The 21,934-nt window shown below is 38.7% G+C and overlaps 1 protein-coding gene across 1 annotated transcript in view; it reads left to right on the forward strand.

The window, feature by feature from the left end:
- The window catches only part of BEST4 (bestrophin 4), a 352,673-nt gene that overhangs the window by 289,261 nt on the left and 41,478 nt on the right, over positions 1-21,934 (forward strand). Inside the window, exons 7-8 of the mRNA XM_044085335.1 lie at positions 9,846-9,926; positions 10,400-10,554. Of these exons, the coding sequence (XP_043941270.1) occupies positions 9,846-9,926; positions 10,400-10,554 (236 nt within the window). The remainder of the gene's footprint in view (positions 1-9,845; positions 9,927-10,399; positions 10,555-21,934) is intronic.

The raw sequence follows: 21,934 nt of genomic DNA on the forward strand, positions 1-21,934 counted from the left end.
TTTCGCAAAAGTGCACTTTTGCCAAAATGCACTTTTGCGAAAAACAAATTAAACGAAAAAAAAAAATAATAAAAAACTCAACACTAACCATATTTATGCAGGAGGGCAAGCCCCCCTGTGCCCCCATGCCCCCACTACTTTTATATTCTCACTCTTAGATCACACTACAGTGGGGAAAAGAGAATATTCCCTTATCCCCACTGTGCCACGATCTAAGAAACAGCCCCCGTTGCTGTTCGCTAAGGTGCCTTTTTGCGAAAGTGCATTTCGGCAAAAATGCGCTTTCACAAAATAGAGCTCACCTAATTATATTTCGCTGAAACCTAATTTTGTTGGGTCGAGGTAGACCCATAAACATGTTATCTCCACCTCACATCCATGACAGTTAACCTTCCCTTCCTTACTAATGTTACATATAGTATTTTCACTTTTTTTGTACACAAGGTCACTCCAGATCAACTTTCACTTCTTAAGTTCCATATTATATTTCCTCACAATTTTTTCTATTTGCAGTCTTTCTTCACCTTGTCAGGAATTGTGCTTCCTCCAAGAGAATAACATCAGTGTCACATTTAGAATGATATTTAATTATCCTTAGCCTTCTTACAGTGTTAATAATTCTGTTTCCATTTATTGAAAATACTCAAAATGTTGCTTTTCCTTCTTTTTAAGTTTAGGGGAAATATTTTAAAAAAGTGTTTCCTTATTTTTACTCTTTCTCTTAGTGAATAGTTTCCTGGGTTTATGTAGAAATAATCCTTGATCCTCAGAATCAGATTTTTCTCTGGCTAGAGCTTCAAAAAATTATTGGTGTCAGTCCCTTCTCCTGACCTCTCTTACTGCATGCACTCTCTTGCCTACCTTTTCCCTCCATATTTGTTTCTTCTTCTTCTTCTTCTTCTTCTTCTTCTTCTTCTTCTTAGTTCCAGCTCTCTCCAGCCTCTTGTTATCCTTCCTCATATATGTTTTCTTCCCAGTCCTCTTTTTTTATTTACTGTTTAGAATCCATCCAAAAGTGTCCTTTTTATAAAGAAACTGCATTTAGACACACACTTTCTTGCTGTAAGTCCTTTCTCCACACAATGGTTACATTGTATCTTGTCACAATCGTTAATTAAATGAGAAAGCTCCCCACAAAAGAAACATGATTAAGGGTGGCCAGCATATCCTAATGTCCCTCTATCACCAGCCAAAGAAATTATATTTGACAAGTGTTTCACCATGTTTTTTCACATTTCAAAACAGCTTCCAACCCCCAGCCACAGACCATTCCATCTCTAAGTTTCACAATGTTGTCAACAGTTTTATACAACAGCTGCATGTATATTTAACATCATTTTCTTCCATTTCATCAGTTGTAAACTGCAAAGTAACATTTATTAATATTTAGGTTACTACCAAAAAAAAATTATTTCATTGATAAATGTCCTTATACAGTTACAGAAATGTCATAATTAATTCCTCACTTTCAAACTTTAAGTCCCAAAAGTCTCTGTCCCTATATTTTTAAAAGATCATATTTATTTTTTTTAAAAAAACACCTTTATTGAATTATCACTTGTGACACAGGTAAATTACATGTATATAAAAGTAATCAAACCATTTAAACAAGTTCACATTTACAAACCTTATGCATCACATTTACTGTTCTACAAAATATAATCAGTCCAACATTGCATACATTGTTCAGTTCTTGCCACCACTTAAACCTCATTCCTCCTCCAAAACATTTTTCTGCATGTATTGTTCCTACAGTTTCCATTTTCTATGTCATTTGTTCCTACTCTTTTCTAACAATCCCAGTTCCTGTTTTTTTATCTCTGTTACAATATTCACTGCTTCAGGTATGTTTGGTTTAGACTTTGATTTCCATTTTCTGGCAACTGTCTTTTTGACAGCCACTAGAATTAAACGTAACAAGGCCTTGCTATGTTCAGTCATCTCAGATCCTTAATCCTAGCCCCAAAAAAATATTTCCTTAGTTACACTCATTTGCTCACCCAGTCTTCCTGACTGAGTACACCGCAGAGAATTTTTAAAGTCTGCCAACTCATTATAGTCCAAAACATATGCTCCCAGGTACAGTGGATATAAAAAGTTTACACACCCCTGTTAAAATGCCAGGTTTTTGTGATATAAAAAATGAGACCACAATAAATCATTTCAAAACTTTTCCCACCTTTAATGTGACCTGTAACCTGTAAAATTCAATTGAAAAACAAATCTGTTAGGGGAAAAATATAAAAAATAAAAAACGTACAATAAGCTGGTTGCATAAGTGTGCACACCCTTAAACTAATACTTTGTTGAAGCACCTTTTGATTTAATTACAATATTCAGTCTTCTTGGGCATACACTTGCCATCAATTAAAGAGACTCTGATTAACCCCAAATAAAGTTCAGCTGTCCTAGTAGGATTTTTTTCTGACATTTACTCAGTTGCCTGCTACAGCAAAACCAATGGTTCAGCAGCAAAACCAATGGTTCACAGAGAGCTTACAAAGCATCAAAGGGATCTCGTTGAAAGGTATCAGTCAGGAGAAGGGTACAAAAAAATTTCCACAGCATTGGATATACCCATAAAACACAGTGAAGACAGTCATCAAAAAGTGGAGAAAATATGGGACAACAATGACGTTGCAAAGAACTGGATGTCCCTCCAAAATTGATGAAAAGACAAGATGAAAAGTGGTCAGGGAGGCTGCCAAGAGACCTACAACAACACTGAAGGAGCTGCAGGAATTTCTGGCAAGTACTGGTTGTGTACTACATGTGACAACAATCTCCCGTATTCTCCATATGTCTGGACTATGGGGTAGGGTTGCAAAATGGAAGCCTTTTCTTACACAGAAAAACATCCATACCTGGATAAAATTTGCAAAGCAATACATCAAGTCTTACAAAAGCATGTGGGAAAATGTGTTATGGTCTGATGAGACCAAGGTTGAAAGTTTTGGCCACAATTCCGAAAGGTATGTTTGGTGCAAAAACAACACTTTGCATCACCAAAAGAACACCATCCCCATGGTGAAGCATGGTGGTGGCAGTATCATGCTTTGGGGTTGCTTTTCTTCAGCTGGAATTGGGGCTTTAGTCAAGGTGGAGGGAATTATGAACAGTTCCAAATACCAGTCACTTTTGGCCCAAATCCTTCAGGCGTCTGCTAGAAAGCTGAAGAGGAATTTCACCTTTCAGCATGACCAATGACCCCAAGCATACATCCAAATCAATAAAAGAATCGCTTCACCAGAAGAAAATTAAAGTTTTGGAATGGCCCAGCCAGACCTCAGACCTAAATCCAATGGAAAATCTGTGGGGTGACCTGAAGAGGGCTGTGCACAAGAGATGCCCTCACAATCTGACAGATTTAGAGTGCTTTTGCAAGGAAGAGTGGGAAAATATTGCTAAGTCAACATGTGCCATGCTAATAGACTCCTACCCAAGAAGGTTGTAATTAAATCAAAATATGCTTCAACAAAGTATTAGTTTAAGGGTGTGCACACTTGTGCAGCCATTCACATTTTTTATTTTTTATATTTTTTCCCCTAACGGATTTGTTTTTTAATTGAATTGTACAGGTTATAGGTCACATTAAAGGAGGGAAAAGTTTTGAAATAACTGGCCAGAAAAGCAAAAACTGTATAAGGACCAGACCAAAAATATGAGGCAAAAATCTGGACAGTTGAGAGGTATGGCTACTTCAAAAAAAACTTACTTACCTCACAGTAGAACCAATGAGTCTCTTCTCTGGCTGTACAGCATGTATAATAATGTATACACAGAGTCGGACATTTTGCACAGCTCAGGCAGTCTTATTCTCACACTGTGGTGCTTTGTAGTGGATGGACAATGCCTGTTCGATCTGATTAGTGGTGTGTTTTACTACTCTGTTACACTCGAGTGTGCCTGCATACCAAGGAAAGCTTCTTTAAGCTGAGAAATTTACACTGTGAATTCTAATTCACTGCGTTTGACTCAGAATTTGCTTTCTGCAGGACCACGCTGTTCCTTGGTTGGCTTAAAACATGTCAGTTGAATTATAGCAGTATATAGGTTTGTTGAAGGCTAGGGAAGGTGTTAGTCTCTGATGTGTGTATGTGTGTTTGTGTAGAGAAAAGATTTCTTGCAATTCATTGCTAACAAAAAGGCAAATTGTGGCATTAGAAATCAGTGTTTCAAACTCTTTCATTAATTTTGCAAATAAGTACTGCTGCTAGACCCAGTAAAACTGATTTTGGAGCTTACTGCATTGTCAAGGGAAGTTATCATATTTTATTATTTCTTGCCTCTCTTTAAAAGTGTGCAAGGACTGTTGAGTATTAAGCATTTAGATCATTAGGACACACATGAAAAACAGTTTAGTTGAGCATACATCTTGTATAATAGTATGTGAAGCACTCAATTAAGTTTTCTGCTGTCTGCAAATCATTTAGTATTGCTCTTAGCCATGGAGATATTGCATTAAGAACAGAATGCCACTTCCAATACCTCTCAGCAGTCCAGAATTTTCAGAATATCCCTGGTTTTGCCTCATTGCCCTGTCCCTTGTAGTAAATCACTAAGAATTACAATGTCAGTAATGTCAGATATAAGCGATTTGTAGTTCTATTATTCAGAAAATGCCTCTTGATGCATATCTGTTTTTCTTTAAATTTTGTAAGTGAATTAGAGTTTGTTTGTGTCTTTCGGCTTTTCCCGGTTAGGGGTCGCCACTCCGGTCTGCTAATGATTGGCAGTTGATTTTTATGTACCGGCTTGCCAGGCCTGACGCACAACCTTCAACGAAGGTACACCCATTCACGCATGTCTCCATGCAGAAGACGCTCTAGCTGAGAATCGAACCGGACAGCGTCTTACTGTGAGGTGACAATGCTGCCGTAGCACCACCACCGCAGATCTTTGTAAGTGAATTAGAATAATATTTAAAATTGTCCCTTATTTCTGGCCTTCGTCTCCCCCACACCTAATTAATTATGGTTTTGTCTAGAATTATTTTTTAGTTATTATTAAACAAGAAACATGTTTATTAAATTATCATGTATGACACAGGCAACTATTGAGGAATAAAGTTGAGAGGTATGATAGTAGCTAATATGAGTGTGTCAGCTGTCTGTTACAGTCATCTGTAGAGTCCTTGCTTACCAAAACAGGCTTTTCTCTAGCTGAACATGTTACTTTTTCATTTTTGATTGCTGTTCTCAATAATTTATTCAACACTTGCCTTTTATTGGTGTACATTGTTTCTTGACTTTACATTGCTTAAAGGAAGGAAAGAAGGTGTCACCTGCAAGACTGTACTTCTGCTTCAGCTCGGGGTATAAACTCGACTCTGCAGGTGCAGTTCACTTCTTTAGTGGCAAGCTTTAACTGCATCACTATAGTTTCCATGTTTTGTAGCAACTTTGTCTTCACTGAAGCACAGAGAAGAAAATTTCCTTCAGCATGGTGACAGAGTAGTTATAAGCACAAGTGTGAATAACACCTTGCAAAAACTGCATGAGAGCAGTCTTCAGAGAGAAAATCCTTACTTCTCCCAATCTATTGTGATACCAAAGCAAACTTCAGTAGTGGAAACAAGAACAGGAAGTGTAGCTTATGGAAACAGAGGCAATGGCAAAATGTTACCTAAATCAGTGGCACCAATTTATTGATACACAGGCACTAACAAAAAATGTAGTAAACAGAGAACTGTGATCAGAATGCAAATATACCAAAATGCATAGTTTGTACGGTAGCCAGCTTAGATAAAGTAGGAGGAGGTGAAGATTTCTACATAAGGGAGGGGTATCAGAGGAACACAGCACACAGGTAAACCTAGAAAACAGGAGGCAGACTAGGTCACCACGGAGACTAGAAATGGCATCATAGCCTGTACAGGCATTGTATATTGGGTTATCAGAATGAGCGAGTATGAGACCATAGCTATACAACTTTTATATAGGGGAAGGGGCGGCCCTGACTTTTTTAAGATTAACACCCACCCTTCAGTCTTAATTAATTTTGTTAGTCCGCCAATAGAATGTCTGGTGCTACAAGTTGCAGCCCTGAGCCGATACAACTTCCTGAAATAGCTGACCTCTCTCTCAAGTCAGTGGTATACATATGACCATCATGAATATTACTCCTAAAACGTGAGAAGGGCAGATATTCAGTCACTCTGACACTGCATCCATCCACAAAGAGCAGTATGATGACTTATAGTGTGCTGCCTCATATTATATATATATATATATATATATATATATATATTATATATATATATATATATATATATATATATATATATATATATATATATATATATATATATATATATATAGATAGATAGATATAGATATAGATATATATATAAATAACAAAATCAGGATTGTTACATGAAAGATATCATGGCAGCATGGGTGTAACAGACTATCAGATATATGAGAGGAAAATGTTATATCTGTTAAATGAGGCTGACTTTTATGTGCAAGTTATCAAAAGAGATATGAACTTGACATACTAACATACTGAACTGGTACTCCTAGACCTCATACGCATGGGGTTTATAGATTAGGATAACTATAATGTTTTATGGGAGAAAACATTATTTAAAGCTTTTATTTTACTATCATTTTTTCATCCCTAATGTTCACAGTAATGCAAATAATCCCCCATTTAGGCTGAAGATTTCAGTCAAGGGTACTAAAGCAGAACACATTTCTATCTGTGTAAAGAAATTATTAAACACTGCTGTCAGTTGTCTTCCATCTTTTATTAGGTACTCGGGATTTTCCTGAAAAATTAAATAAAGAGAATTTGGTGAATTTAAGAAAGGTATCTTTCTAATGACAGCAGATATTACCTCCTTTCATACTGTTGTACTGCAGCACAGAGGAATTCAAATTATCAGTTTTCTTACAAATGGCAATGCTTATGATAACATTAATTTGATTTGCTGCATATTAGAGCTGATATTAGACACCTTTTTTGTTTTTCAGAAAGAATATTTTTTAACAAGTATGTGGAGTCATTATGAGTATGATAGTTCCACTTATTTATGCCAATTTGGTCTTAGATGAAAGGGAAATGTGGTATTTAATATTCTTGGAGAGTTTTAAAAATTTAGTGATTTATGGGAGATTTGTTGACAATCTCTTTTTTTTTTTTGACTGATGGTTACACAGATGATATGCTTTCTATGTAGGGATTATGCATTTTATCTATGTACCAAACTGTTTGCTAGCTACCCTTAAATAATGACAACTTAAAGCTATTTACTACCATTTAAATTTTTGAAGGCTATCTTATTTTAAGGGTAAACTGTAGGGTGTGTTCTTGTTTTGTTAGCTTTGATTAACTAGTGGAAGCATACCTTAAAGGTCGTGAATGAGGGAATTGATGCTGGAGTGTCACAATTTACTCCTATTCTGAAAATATTGGGGGGATGCACATAGCCACAAAATAATTTTGGTCAAGTTTCAATTTCTGTGGGCATGGTTGCACTGAAAAGTACTGAGCTTAATCTGTGGTGAGTAAAATCCTGGGAAGCCATCAAGTTCTGGGGTCTACTTCATCCTGTCAAAAGCCGACAATATCGAAGCTGATATTGTCTGCACCAAAATGTCAAAAGCGAAAGTAATCGCACATGTAAATGGAAATCTCCGTAAGGGGAGATTTCCATTTACTGCAATGTAATGCGATCTCGGAGGTAGTATATTTAAGTAGTGGGGGGTGTGGGGTGTGCAGCCCCCCACATGGGGGGTGCAGGGGGGCTTGCCCCCTGCATGGAGCAATTTGTGCTGGGTTTGGGTGGGGTTTTTTTTGGGTTTTTTTGTGTGTGTTCGATGTTCAGGGGTTTCAACATTTTCGTGTCGATTATTACGCTGTCGACAGTCTGAGTTTTCGACGGCGTAATATAAACGCAAGTTCTGTGTTTGATTTGTAACGGGGGAATGTGGAGCTTATCTTGATGTTGCAAAACATTATTATTATCCAAGGCAGCAGTGCACATGGCACATTTAACATATACCCTTAAGGTCAATTGCCCTTTGTGTTTTAATTGCTAGCAGTGGGGGTAGTCACATCTCATATAGTTGTTACCGAGACACATCAAGCATTGCTGATAGTGGTATAGAAATTAGAACCTCTAGCCCCTGCCCATGGCATCCAGCATAATCTTAAATGCCCTGTATCAGTCAAGAGATTGTGCATAGTATGATTCTGTGTAGCATGGCATTGCTACTTTCACACTGGCCTGGCTAATGCGTGCAACATGTGCACTTACCACATTCTGTCAAATACTGTCAATGCATACATTTGTGCTATTCCATCCATTTTTACTTACTGAATCATCACTATACATTTTAATTTACTCCTTTTGTTAACAAGGTATGTGAGCTGTCAGCCATGAACCATTTTAACAACCCAGAACCCAAGCCATAACGGTAAGGATAAATGCAAAATAAATAAATTAATATTATACATATATAAATGGGTCTGTGTTACATAATTGAACCACACTTTGCCGAAACTCTTTTCATAGAGATGAAAAGAGCGAATGTTCTATAAAGCAGACATTCAAATTGGTGAAAAATACCACAGGGAAAGGAAGCACTTGGCCATCTTATGAACGCCACATGCACCGCAGTATGTCAAACCACACAGGTAGGGGGCTGTGCCCCCCACACTCCCTCCCAACTAAATATACCAACTCCAAGATCTCACTACAGTTGGGAAAAAGGCAGTTTCCTAACATTGGCCAACTGCTTCCTTTCCCTGTGGAATTTTTCACTGATGTGAACTTTCACTTTATTGAACATTCACTCTTTTCGTCTCTGTAAGAAGACTTTTAGTGAAGTGTGGGTTGATTATGTGAAATAGAGAAATATAAATATATAGAGAGGGGGAAATGACTACATTACCAATAGTTGAGTGGACTTACAGTGATCCACTAAATATCACTGGAAGCCTGTCGATTACACAAATGATCAAAAATGGCAATTCCCAAAAATACACCAATTACAAAACTGAAGAAACTATATCCTTTTGCAATCAGTAACAAACTAAAAAATAAATAAAAACAATACACTAAGAATATACTTTGCATAGTGTCACTGTAGTGACTTAATGTGTATGGAGGTCAGCACACATGAGAAAGGTGGTGCAGGGGGATATATGCCTGGAAATCAGGACTAAACCTTGGAGCTGTGAAGCTCCACGCTGCCATAACTAATCCTATGTGTGACACAATTTTGAGAAATGTACCACTTTAGGCACACTAAAACATGGAAGCTCTTATATTACTACTCAAAGGTCACCTGCAGTTTCATGATTTTCATTTTTACTCCCTCACAGCAAGACGTTGTCCCATTCGATTCTCAGCTAGAGCGTCTTCTGTGTGGAGGCATGTGTGAATGGGCGTGCCTTTGTTGAAGGTTGTGCGTCAGGGCTGGTAACTCGGCACGTAAAAATCCACTACCAAACATTAGCGGACGATTTGCGGACCGGAGTTCCGCTGTGGCGACCCCTAACCGGGAAAAGCCGAAAGACACAACTCTCCTGTTCTTCAAAAACATATGCCGTCTTCTTTTGCTTGGCTATGCCATACCACGTTGTGATATGTTAATGTAAGTGCGAGCTACAGTGGATTAAAAATTGTAACATTTTATGATCCTTCCAATCATTTCTAACAAGTTACACTTACTTGTACAGTTTTATGCAGTTAAGGTTTTTTTTTTTTCATGGAGCCCGTAAGTAGTCAGCAAAACATAAACAAATAAAGTAATTCAAAATGCATCAAGCATCTTAAAAACAGTAGTAATTTTGCACCTGCTTGCTTATGCTGTTTAATGCAATTTGTCCCACAGGTTGCTGAACAGATTATCAATCCTTTCGGCGAAGATGATGATGACTTTGAGACAAACAAACTGATAGATCGAAACCTTCAGGTATGCATCTTAAATAAGTATAGACAAGCTGAATAATGCTATCCACATGATTTCAACACTTTTTAAATACAGAAACTTAATTTGATACCTGTAGATTGAACATTAGTATGAAGGAATAAAATATATGGTGAGTCTTTCATTTCTTTCAAGTACTCCAAGTACTGCTAATGGATGCAAAAACAGCTTGTATTCTCAATGTCCTGTCAAAGAAAATAATTATATACACTGAAAGTTATGCTGAACTAGCCATTGTATACTCCCACAGCACAAATCCATCACGCACTGATGTGCCAGTAAAATAAAACTTTTCATAGCCTTTAATATGAGCGTTCAAAAATACCTCTTCCAACTTCTACATCGTTCTAAAACTGCAGGCAAGACACTATATTTTGTAAAATGTTTTTGACATGATCCCTAAGCTATGATTCTGAACATCCACATCTAAACAATGTTCTTTTTTGTGTTTTTCATAGGTTTCAATGCTATCAGTAGATGACATGTATCAGAATCTGCCCCCTCTTGAGAAAGACAAATACTGGAATGAAAGTGCTGCCCAACCTCCCTACACTGTTGCAACTGTTGGCGAGACGAAGAAACCTTCATTCATGGGCTCTACCTTTGATATGAGGTAAGTGTACAATGACAGAAGCACATTTTGTTTTATTTTTTTATGTTTTCTGTCGATGCATTCCAGAGAACTAGTGATCAGTGTGGACACTACAAATTTGTTGGCAGCAAAGAAACCAGAGGCATGTTGTTATTTTCAAAGGAGAAAAAATATCTTAAAACACGCAAGTGGTTCTGTATTACTCATTGGCAAGGGCCAGGGAGACTCCCCACACACTTTCAACAGCTGCACAATATGTAGAAAACTGAAAAACACTGTCCAGCTACTTCCAAAAGGATGACAACCATGTTTAGTGTAAAAAATCCTTTATTATGTACTTTTGTCTATTTGACTTCCTCAGAAAACATAAAAACCTCCGAAGAACAGGTGCCATCAATAAATAAAGTTTATGTCTTAACTTCAATAAATAAAGTTTATGTCTTAACTTATGTGTGGTGTTCATAGAATGGTAACGAAGTTTTTTTATACATTTTTAATAGTTTGTCAGTTATTTAATTAATCAATGTAATTGGAAGCGTACAATGATGGGCTACTTAGTAGTATAAATACACCTATACTTTGGAGGTTTTTGTTTTCTGAAGAAGTTGAATAGAAGAAAGTGCATAATAAACTATTTCTACGCTAAACACGGTTGTCATCCTTTTGGAAGTAGCTGAACAGTGTTTTTTGGTTTTCTTGGTTTTGTTTTTTACACTGTTTCCTCTGGTAACTTCAGTTTTTAGTTTAGCTGCCCAATGTGAAATGAAACTGCTGTCAGAGTAGCAACTACACTGAAACGTTCCTGAAGTAATTGCAAGCTCAGGCAGCCAGAAAAAGATGATTTGAGTGATACAGTGGAAATACTTACTCAGGTGTTTCTAAGGCATACCAGTCAACTTTTTTTTGCCAAAAATTTTGGACAAAGCCAAAAATAATGGAATGAAGGCTCAAAACCAGGGACAATTTTTTAAACATTACTTATTCATTTAAAATATTAATAGAATAGGTTTGCATCAACATGCATTTTCTGAACAAGTGAAGTATAAAACTTTAATGTATAGCATTTGTGACTGACTGTAATCCTCTGCATACCTCTCAACTTGTACTTACAAATTCTGGACAAAACCAAAAATAATGGGAGGATAAAGGGCCAAAATCATGGACAATTTTTTAAATATTGCTCTTCTAAACCGAGAAAGCTGCTAGAAAAACAGGTTTTATAATTTTACAAAGAACAGCAAAAAAGACTTCACGGACCACCAGGCTGTAGTAAAAACGTAAAACTTTTAATACAAAATGGAAGCACTTTCAGGATACCCCCTTCATCAGACATATACAAGAAAACAAACAAAACCTTTTTAAAAGTATTTAAAAATCAATAAACCAATAAGCATCAAGATGTAATCATATAAGTCACAGGTCTACCTTTCTTAGAGAACTATAGTTCTGCCACTGTATCTGCTCTGTATAGCGTTAGAAACATGCTTTTCCACTTCCTTAGTGCAGTACCCCCTCTCAGCAAATCTGGCAGTCAAAGCTTCTAATTCCAGATTTAAATCACCCTCATTCATACAAAGCCATGAGGATCTGACATCCTGTCCTTTGATAACATTACAAAAAACGTAATTCGAGTACATACTATCTGTAGCTAGTAGGCCATTCCTCCAGCATGGTTTTCTAAAACTCTTGGTGTTAAAACAATTCAGCTCATCCCTTTGTAACACAACATCTAAAAAATCAATCTCATTATAGGAGTACTGGATAGTAAAATGCAAAAAAATTAGTAGTAGATTCTAAATAAGTTATAAAATTGTTCAAATCTTCAGCACTGCCTTCCCATAACAGGAAGACATCCTCCACAAAGCAGGTATAGGATAAGAGTGAATGTTTCCATTCATGATCTCTATTGAACAAAAACTCAACAAAGATCATAGTTCTCTAAGAAAGGTATTGAATATAGGACAAGTAACTTAGTGATGCAGGCTCAGCCTAGAAGTAAACTGAATTTGTATATTAAGTATAGTACAGATATAAAAGGGGTTTGTAATATAATACGGGGTAACTGGAAAATTTTACCAACAGATGACACTTTAAAAGAAATAGTGGGAGCAGCACCAAATTTTGTTTTTAAGAAGAACAGGAATCTTAAACAGATCTTGTGTGACAAGAACTACGATAAGAAGAAGGTATTTGAACAGCAAGCAGGTAAAATGGGTACGTATCCCTGTCGGCCCTGTAAAGCATACCCTTTAATATCTAGAATTCAACAATTTGTGCATCCTGTTGACAAATAGGGTATTTAAACCTAAACTGTTGGCAAATTGTAATTCAGTGAATGTTGTGCACTTGGCTAGGTGCCTGTACTGCACATCATTTTATGTCGGGAAGACTAACTGTAAACTTAAGGATAGGATCCTGAAACATTATCAGCCATATGTTTGAGTAATACACATAATGCTCTCTTTCAACATATTAAAGAACATACAGGACACTACTTTACTTTCATGGTTTTACAACTGGTTAAAGTGAATGCTATAGGGGGGTGATATTGCCAATCAGACTGAATATTGTAAGGTACGATGGATTGTAAGGCTAGGTGTTGACAGAAGTTCAGGACTCAATGGAGTGGTACCTTTAAAACCTGTTCTTAGGAGGCGTAGACCTGTGACTTATATGATTGATCTTGATGCTTATTGGTTTATTGATTTTTAAATACTTTTAAAAAGGTTTTGTTTATTTTCTTGTATATGTCTGATGAAGGGTGTACCTTGAAAGTGCTTACATTTTGTATTAAAAGTTCTACATTTTTAGTAGAGCCTGGTGGTCCGTGAAGTCTTTTTCACTCTTTATTTGTAAGGTCTTGCTTACATGGACCTTTAGGTTCATAGGTAGGTACTAGGCTATCAGCCCAAGGGCCTAAATAAGCCTAGCCAACAAGGTTCCATGGCTTACACCACCCAAGAAAGTTAATTTCCTGTGCCCCTGTCGAGCAGAGCCACAGAAGTGATCCCCGGGGTGTATTTCCTATTTTCCATCCACTCATCAAGATTTTTCTTGAAGAGTGCTAATAAGGAACTTTGCTTGACATAGATGGGTAGCTTGTTCCAGAGTATAGGAAGTCTCTGGGACAGGAATTTATCCCTCCAGCATGTCCTGTTTATTGTGGTGACAAGGTTTATGTCCCTAGAGTGTGTAGCTCAGAGGGATTGGGATTTCTTTAGGTGTAGCATGTCCAACAGCTCTGGGTTAACATAGCTTTATATGTTAGGCTGAGATCTCCTCAGAGTAGGCGATATGCTACAGAGTAAAGCTGGAGTTTTTTGAGATGGTCAGTGTTGGGCATTTGTTTGAGGCCAGTAATCCTCTTTGTGAGGTACTTCTGTGGCCTTTCCAGGTGCTGCAGATGTCTTGTGAGGTACATTCCAAAAGGGGCATTGTACTCTATAATGGGTCTAGTGAGTGCTGAGTAGAGGGGAGCAATGACCTCTTTTTTCCTGGATGAGAACCCATTTTTGATGAGGTGTGCCACATAGAAGGATTTCCCGACTACTGTGGTGATGTGATTATCAAAGGAGAGACTACTGTCCACCTGGGTCCCAAGGTCTCTTATCACACATTCAACATTAAGTTGACTGCCATTTACGTGGTAGTTCATGGGTACAGAGTTTTTACCAAAGGGGATGACAATGCACTTTTTGGCACTGAGCTTGAGGCCATGCCTCTGACACCAGGCATCTGTCTTAGTGAGGCCCTTCTGTGGGATGTCCACATCATTTGGGGACTCGACTATGGCTCCTAGTTTGCAGTCATCTGCAAACTTCATTAGCCAGAGGCCTTCTGTGTTAGCCTGTACTTCAGAGAAGTAGATACCAAACAGGAGAGGTCCCGGGACTGATCCCTGTGGTACTCCACTTGTCACTGGTTTGAAGTCAGATTTGGAGTCTGCAACTTTTACAGTGTGGGTTCTGTCAGTGAGCCAGTTGGCAACCCATTCTGTGACGTAGGGATTTATACCTAGTTTAGTGTGTTCAGCTATAATTCCAGAATGGGGGATGGTATCAAAAGCCTTGGCGAGGTCAAGATAGGCTGTGTGAACCACCTTACCCTCATCTATGGCTTTGGTGACTGCCTCAAAGAAGTTGATCAGGTTCAGAAGGCATGAGCTGCCTTTCACAAACCTGAACTGGGTGGGGTCTAGAGTCTGGAGGTTACCAATATCTTTGTTTATAAGTTCCATGATGATACGTTCCATGGCCTTGCAGACCAGGCTCGTCAGGCTAATAGGGAGATAGTTCCCAGGATCAGTGGTGGCTCCCCCTTTGTGGAGTGGGATAACTGTTGCTGTGCACCATTCAGTGGACACAAAGCCTGATGTGAGATTATGATTGAACATGGTGCTTAGGTGGGGAGCCAATTCGTTCTGAAGTTCATGTAAAACGCAGCCTGGGATGTTGTCCAGTCCCAAGGATGCTGTGTTTTTGGTTTTAGAGAGTGCAGCTTGCACCTGCATAGATGTGATTACAGGGACTCTGCATTCTTCCTGTATAGATATGGGCCCTTTAGGGGGTGAGAGGGGGCTAAAGTTAGCCCTGAACCTATCTGCCAGGATGTTGGCAATATCAGTTGGTTCTGTAATTTTTGTGCCATTGTGCTGTAACTCAGAGCAGATCTGTGTGTTGCCATTGAGATTCTTGACATAGCTATAGAATGCTTTGTGGTTGCCCTTAGAATCAGTGGTGATTTTGTTTTCGTAGCTAGCTTTGGAGGATCTTATAAGGGACCTCAGCTTCTTACTGAGGCTATCCTCCACTCATGGGATTTTACTCTCTTTTGCAACAGTTTCTTCTTTCTGTTGTAGAGTTTGTTTATGGCAGGGGGCCACCAGATTGGCTTCCTTTTTTTGGAGGATAGCATCTTGGTTCTGTTTGGGATAGCACGATCCATGCACTCTTGTAAGTGCTTATAGAGTGCATTTATGTAGGATTCAGCAGTCATAACTGTATTGTCTATCTGCATGGGTGTCATGAAGTTCGCCACTTCTGTCTTAAGAAGCATGAAGTTGGCTTTGGAGAAATTTTTTACCATAGTTTCCTTAATGGTGGGTGAGGGCGGGATGTGGATATCTAGAGTGATTAGCTTATGGTCGGATCTGACCAACGAGGAGTTGACATCAGGTGTGGAACACCGGTCACTCATGTTGGTAATGACTAGGTCTAGGATCTGGTTGCCCCTGGTGGGGGTGTGGATAAGTTGATCCAGGGCATTGGAATTTATGAATTCCAGAAAGCGTTGAGTGAAGGGGTTGGTACATGAGTAGTTTTCCCAGTTAATGGTGGGGTAGTTGAAATCGCACATTATTAGGGTGTTTGGTTGAACCATAATATTTTCCAGTATATCAAGAAAAGAGGAGTGGGAATCCTGGGCATGGTGGGGGATCTGTAACAAGCTACAATTTGGATTTAAGTTTTGCCCAGAGTTAGTTGCACTTGGATAACCTCGGATGCATTATGCTCCGCAACTAGCCTGGAGGTGTGGATATCCTTAATGAATATGAACACACCTCCACCTTTGGTGTTCTGGTCTAGGTTAGATGGCCGAAAAGTGCGGTATGACTTATAGCCTGGTAATGCAGGGGTGCTCTCTAGAGCCTTGAACCAGGTCTCAGTCACTGCACAGATATCGATGTTCTCCATTTTAAGGAGTGCCTCGAGTGACTGCATTTTGAGATTTAGACTTCTAGCATAGAGTAGCATTACTCTCAGTTTTTGCTTGCCTGTTCCTGTTACGGTGGTGAATTTGTCATTTGAACCTTGCCTAAAAAAGGCACTATAGGGGCAGCAAGACCCTTAGCCAGTATCCGGAATCCCAGGGGTGACAGGTGCAGGCCATCTCTGGCAAAGCATCGTGGTCTGTCAACCATGTCTTCCCAGGCAGACAGATACTGGATTCCCTTAGACTGACACCAGAAGCTTAGCCAATTGTTGAAGTCAATAATTTTGTCCTTGTACTGCAGTATCATTCTGGGTGATGGCAAGATGATATTCAGGGTTAGGGTCATACCTGCCTGGGCTACAAGATTGGAGAGCTCTTCCATTTCTCTTTTAATGTAGTCCAGGGAGGTACATCTCAAGTCATTCACATCAACATGAGCAATGACAAAGTCATATTTGTACTTGTTGTGGAGTGACCTGAGTGCATGGGTTATGTGGCAGATCCTAGCACCGATAGGTAGCTGACAGTAACCTCCTCCTTGTTTAGCCTGGTGAGTGGGACATCAGTGTGCCTGACTATAGAGTCACCTATGACTGGTGTGTTGGGTACGTTGTTTTGCCTTATGGGCTATGGTTTATTGGCACAATGAGTCTGTGGGCTATGTGTCATTTGGGGTGTGTTGGGGGGTGAAGGTTGCTTGCGTTTCTGCTTTGGATGTCTCTGTTGCTTGAGTAGATTATTATTGAGAGCCTCCACAAATGTTTTTGCGTTTCTATGTGTGGATTTTGGTGGTGCAGGTTTAGTGGGACTATGGGATGAGTGTGGTGTGGTGCAAGTGTTAACCTTCTCCTCTTGACTGTCAAGTTCAGTCTTTGTTGGAGAGAGCTTTACCTCCAGTTTGGCTAGATAAGTGCATCTCTCACAGGTTGTGGTGTTGGGTGGTAGGAGGAGAGGGTTGTCTGTGTACATGAGGCAATTACTACATTGCCACACCACAACAGGTCCCTACATGTAGGTAAATGCACGTCTCCAAAAAGCAAAGTATCAATAAAAGAAATGAGCCAGCAACTGTAAGCTGTAACAAATATCAAAATATATTAATTAGATTACATAAAAAAAAAAAAAACAGACCAGTTTCGGCTAGAATTATTTCTTAGCCTTCATCAGTGTTGAACACAGAAGCATTCATTTGTTCCTTTTAAACAAAAATCCAAATTAATTACATACCATGATTGGTTGACTCATAAATATTAATTTAGTCCAGGTGGAAAAAGTCCATCCAGTTATATGATCCATTTTTTTTCTCTTTTACATCTAATATAGAGTGCCATCCTGCTTTATTATTTATTTATTTATTTTACATTTGTTGACCGGGCTAGTCTAACTGGATATATGTCCATTTTCAGTAGAGGCCTGGGGAGAAAAGCTCCAAGAGTAACACAAAGCAGTAATAAAAAACACAGTCTTAACAATAAGCTGAATAATAAATGATTACAAAGACATCAAAGCAGTAGTAACAGGAAGGAAATATTACAAAATATTGGTATACAAGATAAAATAATGCATTTAAGAATAAGATACAACAGATAGTTTACAGTAAATAGTACATGATGTTCACAAAAGGTAATACATTTAAGTATCCTAGATTGATTACAGTACACCTTTCTTATATAGCAAGCAATATTGAGTTAGCATACAAGTAGGATCATGGAGATAATAGTAGCAAACATAGAACATTAGTCAGGGTTGCTGCAGGGGCATAACCAATGTGTTTTGAGGTGTCTTTTGAGATTTTGTTTGAAAAGGGGTAGGGAAGGAAGTGAAGTTAGTTCACTAGGTAGTAGGTTCCAGTTTTTTCCTGCAGTGTTGGAGAAAAGAGAATCCCCTGCCAAGTTCCTGGATTTGCTTATGCTGTGTCTAAGTTTGTTAGAAGAGCATAAAGTATTGAGATTTTTGTAAGGGATTATGAGGTTTGAAAGTATAGGAGTGTTATTAGGATGATTAAGGATCTTATGGGCAATGGTAAGTTGGGAAAGTTGTAGTTTGTTTTGAAGTTCAAGCCAATTTAGCTGCTGTAGATTCTGACAGTGGTTGGTTCTGAAGGGGTTCCCAGTGGCAAATCTGGCAATGCTATTATAGGTGTTGGCTAGTTTGAGAATGTTATTTTTTTTTCAGGTTAGTATATATGGGCGAGGCATAAAGAAGTGTTGAGATTAGGTGGGAGTGGGCAATTGTGGTTCTAGCTGTTGGAGTTAAGAAGGATTTGATCCTGTATAGGGAGCCCATTTTTTTGTTTACTGTTTTTATAGTGTTGTTAATATGGCTATCAAAGTTAAGGTTATTATCTATTGTAATTCCTAAGAGTTTGGTGGTAGAGTCAGGGGATATGAGGGTGCCGTTGTTAGAGATGACTGAGAATTCTATAGGGGTGGACTTGCTGTTAGGAGTAAAGAGGAGAAGCTTAGTTTTTTTGGGATTCAAGAGGAGGCAACATTTTAAGAACCATGTCTCCACTGTGTTAAATACTTTCTGAGTCAAGAATTGCAGTTCAGATGAGGAGGTGGCTGAACAGATGAGCATAGAATAATCTGCATATTGTATGCAGGTGGCTTGAGGAATTGCCATGTATAGGTCATTGATAAAAAGTGAGAAGAGGAGAGGTCCTAAAATGGAGCCTTGTGAGACTCCCAGGGTGACTGGCAAGTGAGATGAAAGATTGTTCTCCCAGAGCACTGTCTGCTGCCTATTGCTGAGGTAGGAAGTGAACCATTGAACAGCCTGAGTGTCAAGAGAAAGGGACTTAAGAATACTTATTAGCAGAGAGTGGTTTACCATATCGAAAGCTTTTGAGAGATCAATGAAGAGTGCAGATGAGAGGATATTATTATTACAGTTTCTATTAATGGAATCAGTGAAGGATAAGAGGGCAGTAGTGGTGCTATGGAATGGCCTAAAGCCATGTTGGCTATTAGCTAGTATGTTGTGTTGAATTAAATGGTTTAGTAGCTGCTGATGAATACATTTTTCCATGACTTTTGCTAAGGGTGATAGAAGGGATACAGGCCGATAGAATAATCATGTGAGTTACCTCCTTTATGTAGGGGGATAATGTATGAGATTTTCCAAATGTCAGGGATAGTTCCTTCATTAATGGTTCTGTTTATAAGGATAGATATAGGATAGGCTACCGCTTTGGCTGATATTTGCAGGTATTCAGATGGTAACTGGTAAGAAGAAGGAGTACAAGGCTTACGTTTTTGGCTAAGTTTATAGATGATGAGGGTAGAGATGGGTTGCATTTGGAATGTAGGAAGAGAGCTTGGAATGGCGGTAGGAAGGCTTGAGCTATCTGGGGAAAGCTGACTTGCTAGAGATTGTATGGCCTCTGTGAAGAAGATATTGAAGGCATTGGCAGTTTATTGGGTAGTATTATGATTGGCCCCTAGAGGGGTTGGTGTACTAGAGTGCCCTGGGTGAAGGAGTCTATTGATACTAGTCCAGAACCTTTGTGGATATTTTTGTGGGTTTGCTGTAGTTTACAATATAAGTTCTTTTTGTCTGTGATTATGGCTTTTTTGTAGTATTTCTTATCATTCTGAATGTTTGCTGATCTGAGATATTTTTGGTTGTGTGCCACCTAGACCAAGTTTTGTTTCTGAGCAGGATTTTTTGTCTGGTTTCTTTTGAGAGCCATGGGGCTGGTTTAGACTTGATTCTAGTAGAACGTTTAGGAGCATGGTGTTCTAGGATAGTTAAGAATTTCGAGTTAAAATATTTAACAGCTTCTTCAAGTGGGAGCATTTTTAGAGGGTTCCAGTCACAAGCACTGAGCTCACTTTGGAATAGAAGTGGGTTAAAGTGTTTGTTGGACCGTGAAATTCTATATGTGGGGGGTATGGAAGTATCATTTTTTTGCCTGATAATGTAGGTCAATGAGTGGTCACTAACATCATCAGGTAAGTTTCCTACCTTATAAGTTTGGTGATGTTTATTAATAAGAATCCAATCTAAAGTACTCTCTTTTTTGTTTGGTTTGTTATTTCTGGTTGTGGAGTTGATGGTTTGAGAGAAGCCATGAAGGTTAATATGGAAAGTTGGAGTTTCAGTATTGACACTTTTCCAGTCAAGATTAAAGTCCCCTAATATTACTGTTTCTTCTGGGTAAGTTGATGACACTGAGCTTAGGATATCCTCTATAGAATTGGTATTATTACCAGGAGGTAGGTAGACACAGATGATGTATAGGGATTTACTAGGGTTGAGTTGAAGTCTGGAAATAAGGACTTCTCCATTATTATCATGTGGTGGGTTATAAGATACAGAGGTGATTTGTAGACCATCTTTAGATAGTATTGCTACGCCCCCTCCCTTATGCTTTATGCGGTCATGTCTCAGTATATTATATCCTGGAGGGATGATTTCATTGTCTTTAGTTCCAGATTTTAACCATGTTTCTGTCAGACAAGATGTCAAAGGAGTGAACATCTAAGAGGGCATGCAGATGGGCAACTTTGTTATTAATACTACGGATATTGAGATGTGCTATTAGGAGTGAGTTAGGGGGTCTGATAGGGGTGAGTGGGATAGTGGGATTGGGGCAGTGAGATACAATCATAGAGACATTGGCTGGGCCTGGGTTAGGATGGATGTCACCATCTTTTACGGAGAGGTTTTTTAGTTTTAGTATGGGATTATATATATAACTGATATGATATTTAAATTTCCTTACTGTATGTTTAATATAGTTAATGTGTGCGAGTCTGTGATACTTGGCTAGAAGGTAGCTAGGTATTGATGTCATATTTATATGATTATGGGAGAGAGTAAGAGTTTGAATTGCTGTTTGTTTTAGAGGGTAGTGAAAGTGAACATAATTCAGGTTTTTGAATGCGGTTAGGAGATAGGCCGAGGTTAGAACAGGTATGAGTGACGCTATGATTAGTAGCTTAGTTAGAGTAGTTTTAGCAGCTGTTGGCATGTTGCTAGGTTTGGTATTTAATAATGTAGAGGAGGTAGGATTAGAATAAGACAATATGGAGAGGTGTTGGATGTGATAAGTAACTCTGAGTAGAGGGAGCTTTTGAATGGTTAGGGAGATAGAGGGGTGTGATTTAATTATCTAAAGTGGAGGGAATGTGGGATTGGTAGGATGGGGAAGAGGGTGTGGTTATGATGTATAAGTCTAGGACCACTGGGGGTGGGTGAGAATTGGGGGTAGGGTGTGGGGAGCGAAGTGAGCCCGCAGGGCGACTGGAGCGGGTAGAGACAAGAGAAGGAGGAAGAAGAACAATCAGTGAAAACAGCTCAAAATGTAAGGTAAGTAAAGTCAGAGGAGAGTAAGGAGGTTGGGGAAAAAGTTGTGGGAAGGATAGGAGAGGGTTTTGTTAGGTGCAGTGGAATAGTTAAAAGGATGAGGTAGAGTGAGCTAACAAACAAAACTTGGGCAAGGGATTGAAAATAGAATATGTTAGAGTAGCAGGTAAGCTGAGTGGGAGGTAGGGCTAGGGTAAGGCTGCCACCTAGTGGACAATCTCAGTAGTACAGTAGTAGAATCTAAGAGGGAGAGGACAGGCCAGTGAATATGTTATACGAAGCTAGTAGTTAAAGGTACTTTGCTAGTATGGAGGAAGGGTATTCAGGCTGTAAGGATATGGCTGTTGGCTATTCTGGCTTAAAAGCGACCTTTTAG

This window comes from Protopterus annectens, chromosome 10.part0 (genome assembly GCF_019279795.1).
Source record: "Protopterus annectens isolate FY-2018-M chromosome 10.part0, PAN1.0, whole genome shotgun sequence".
Taxonomy (NCBI): Eukaryota; Metazoa; Chordata; order Ceratodontiformes; family Protopteridae; genus Protopterus; species Protopterus annectens.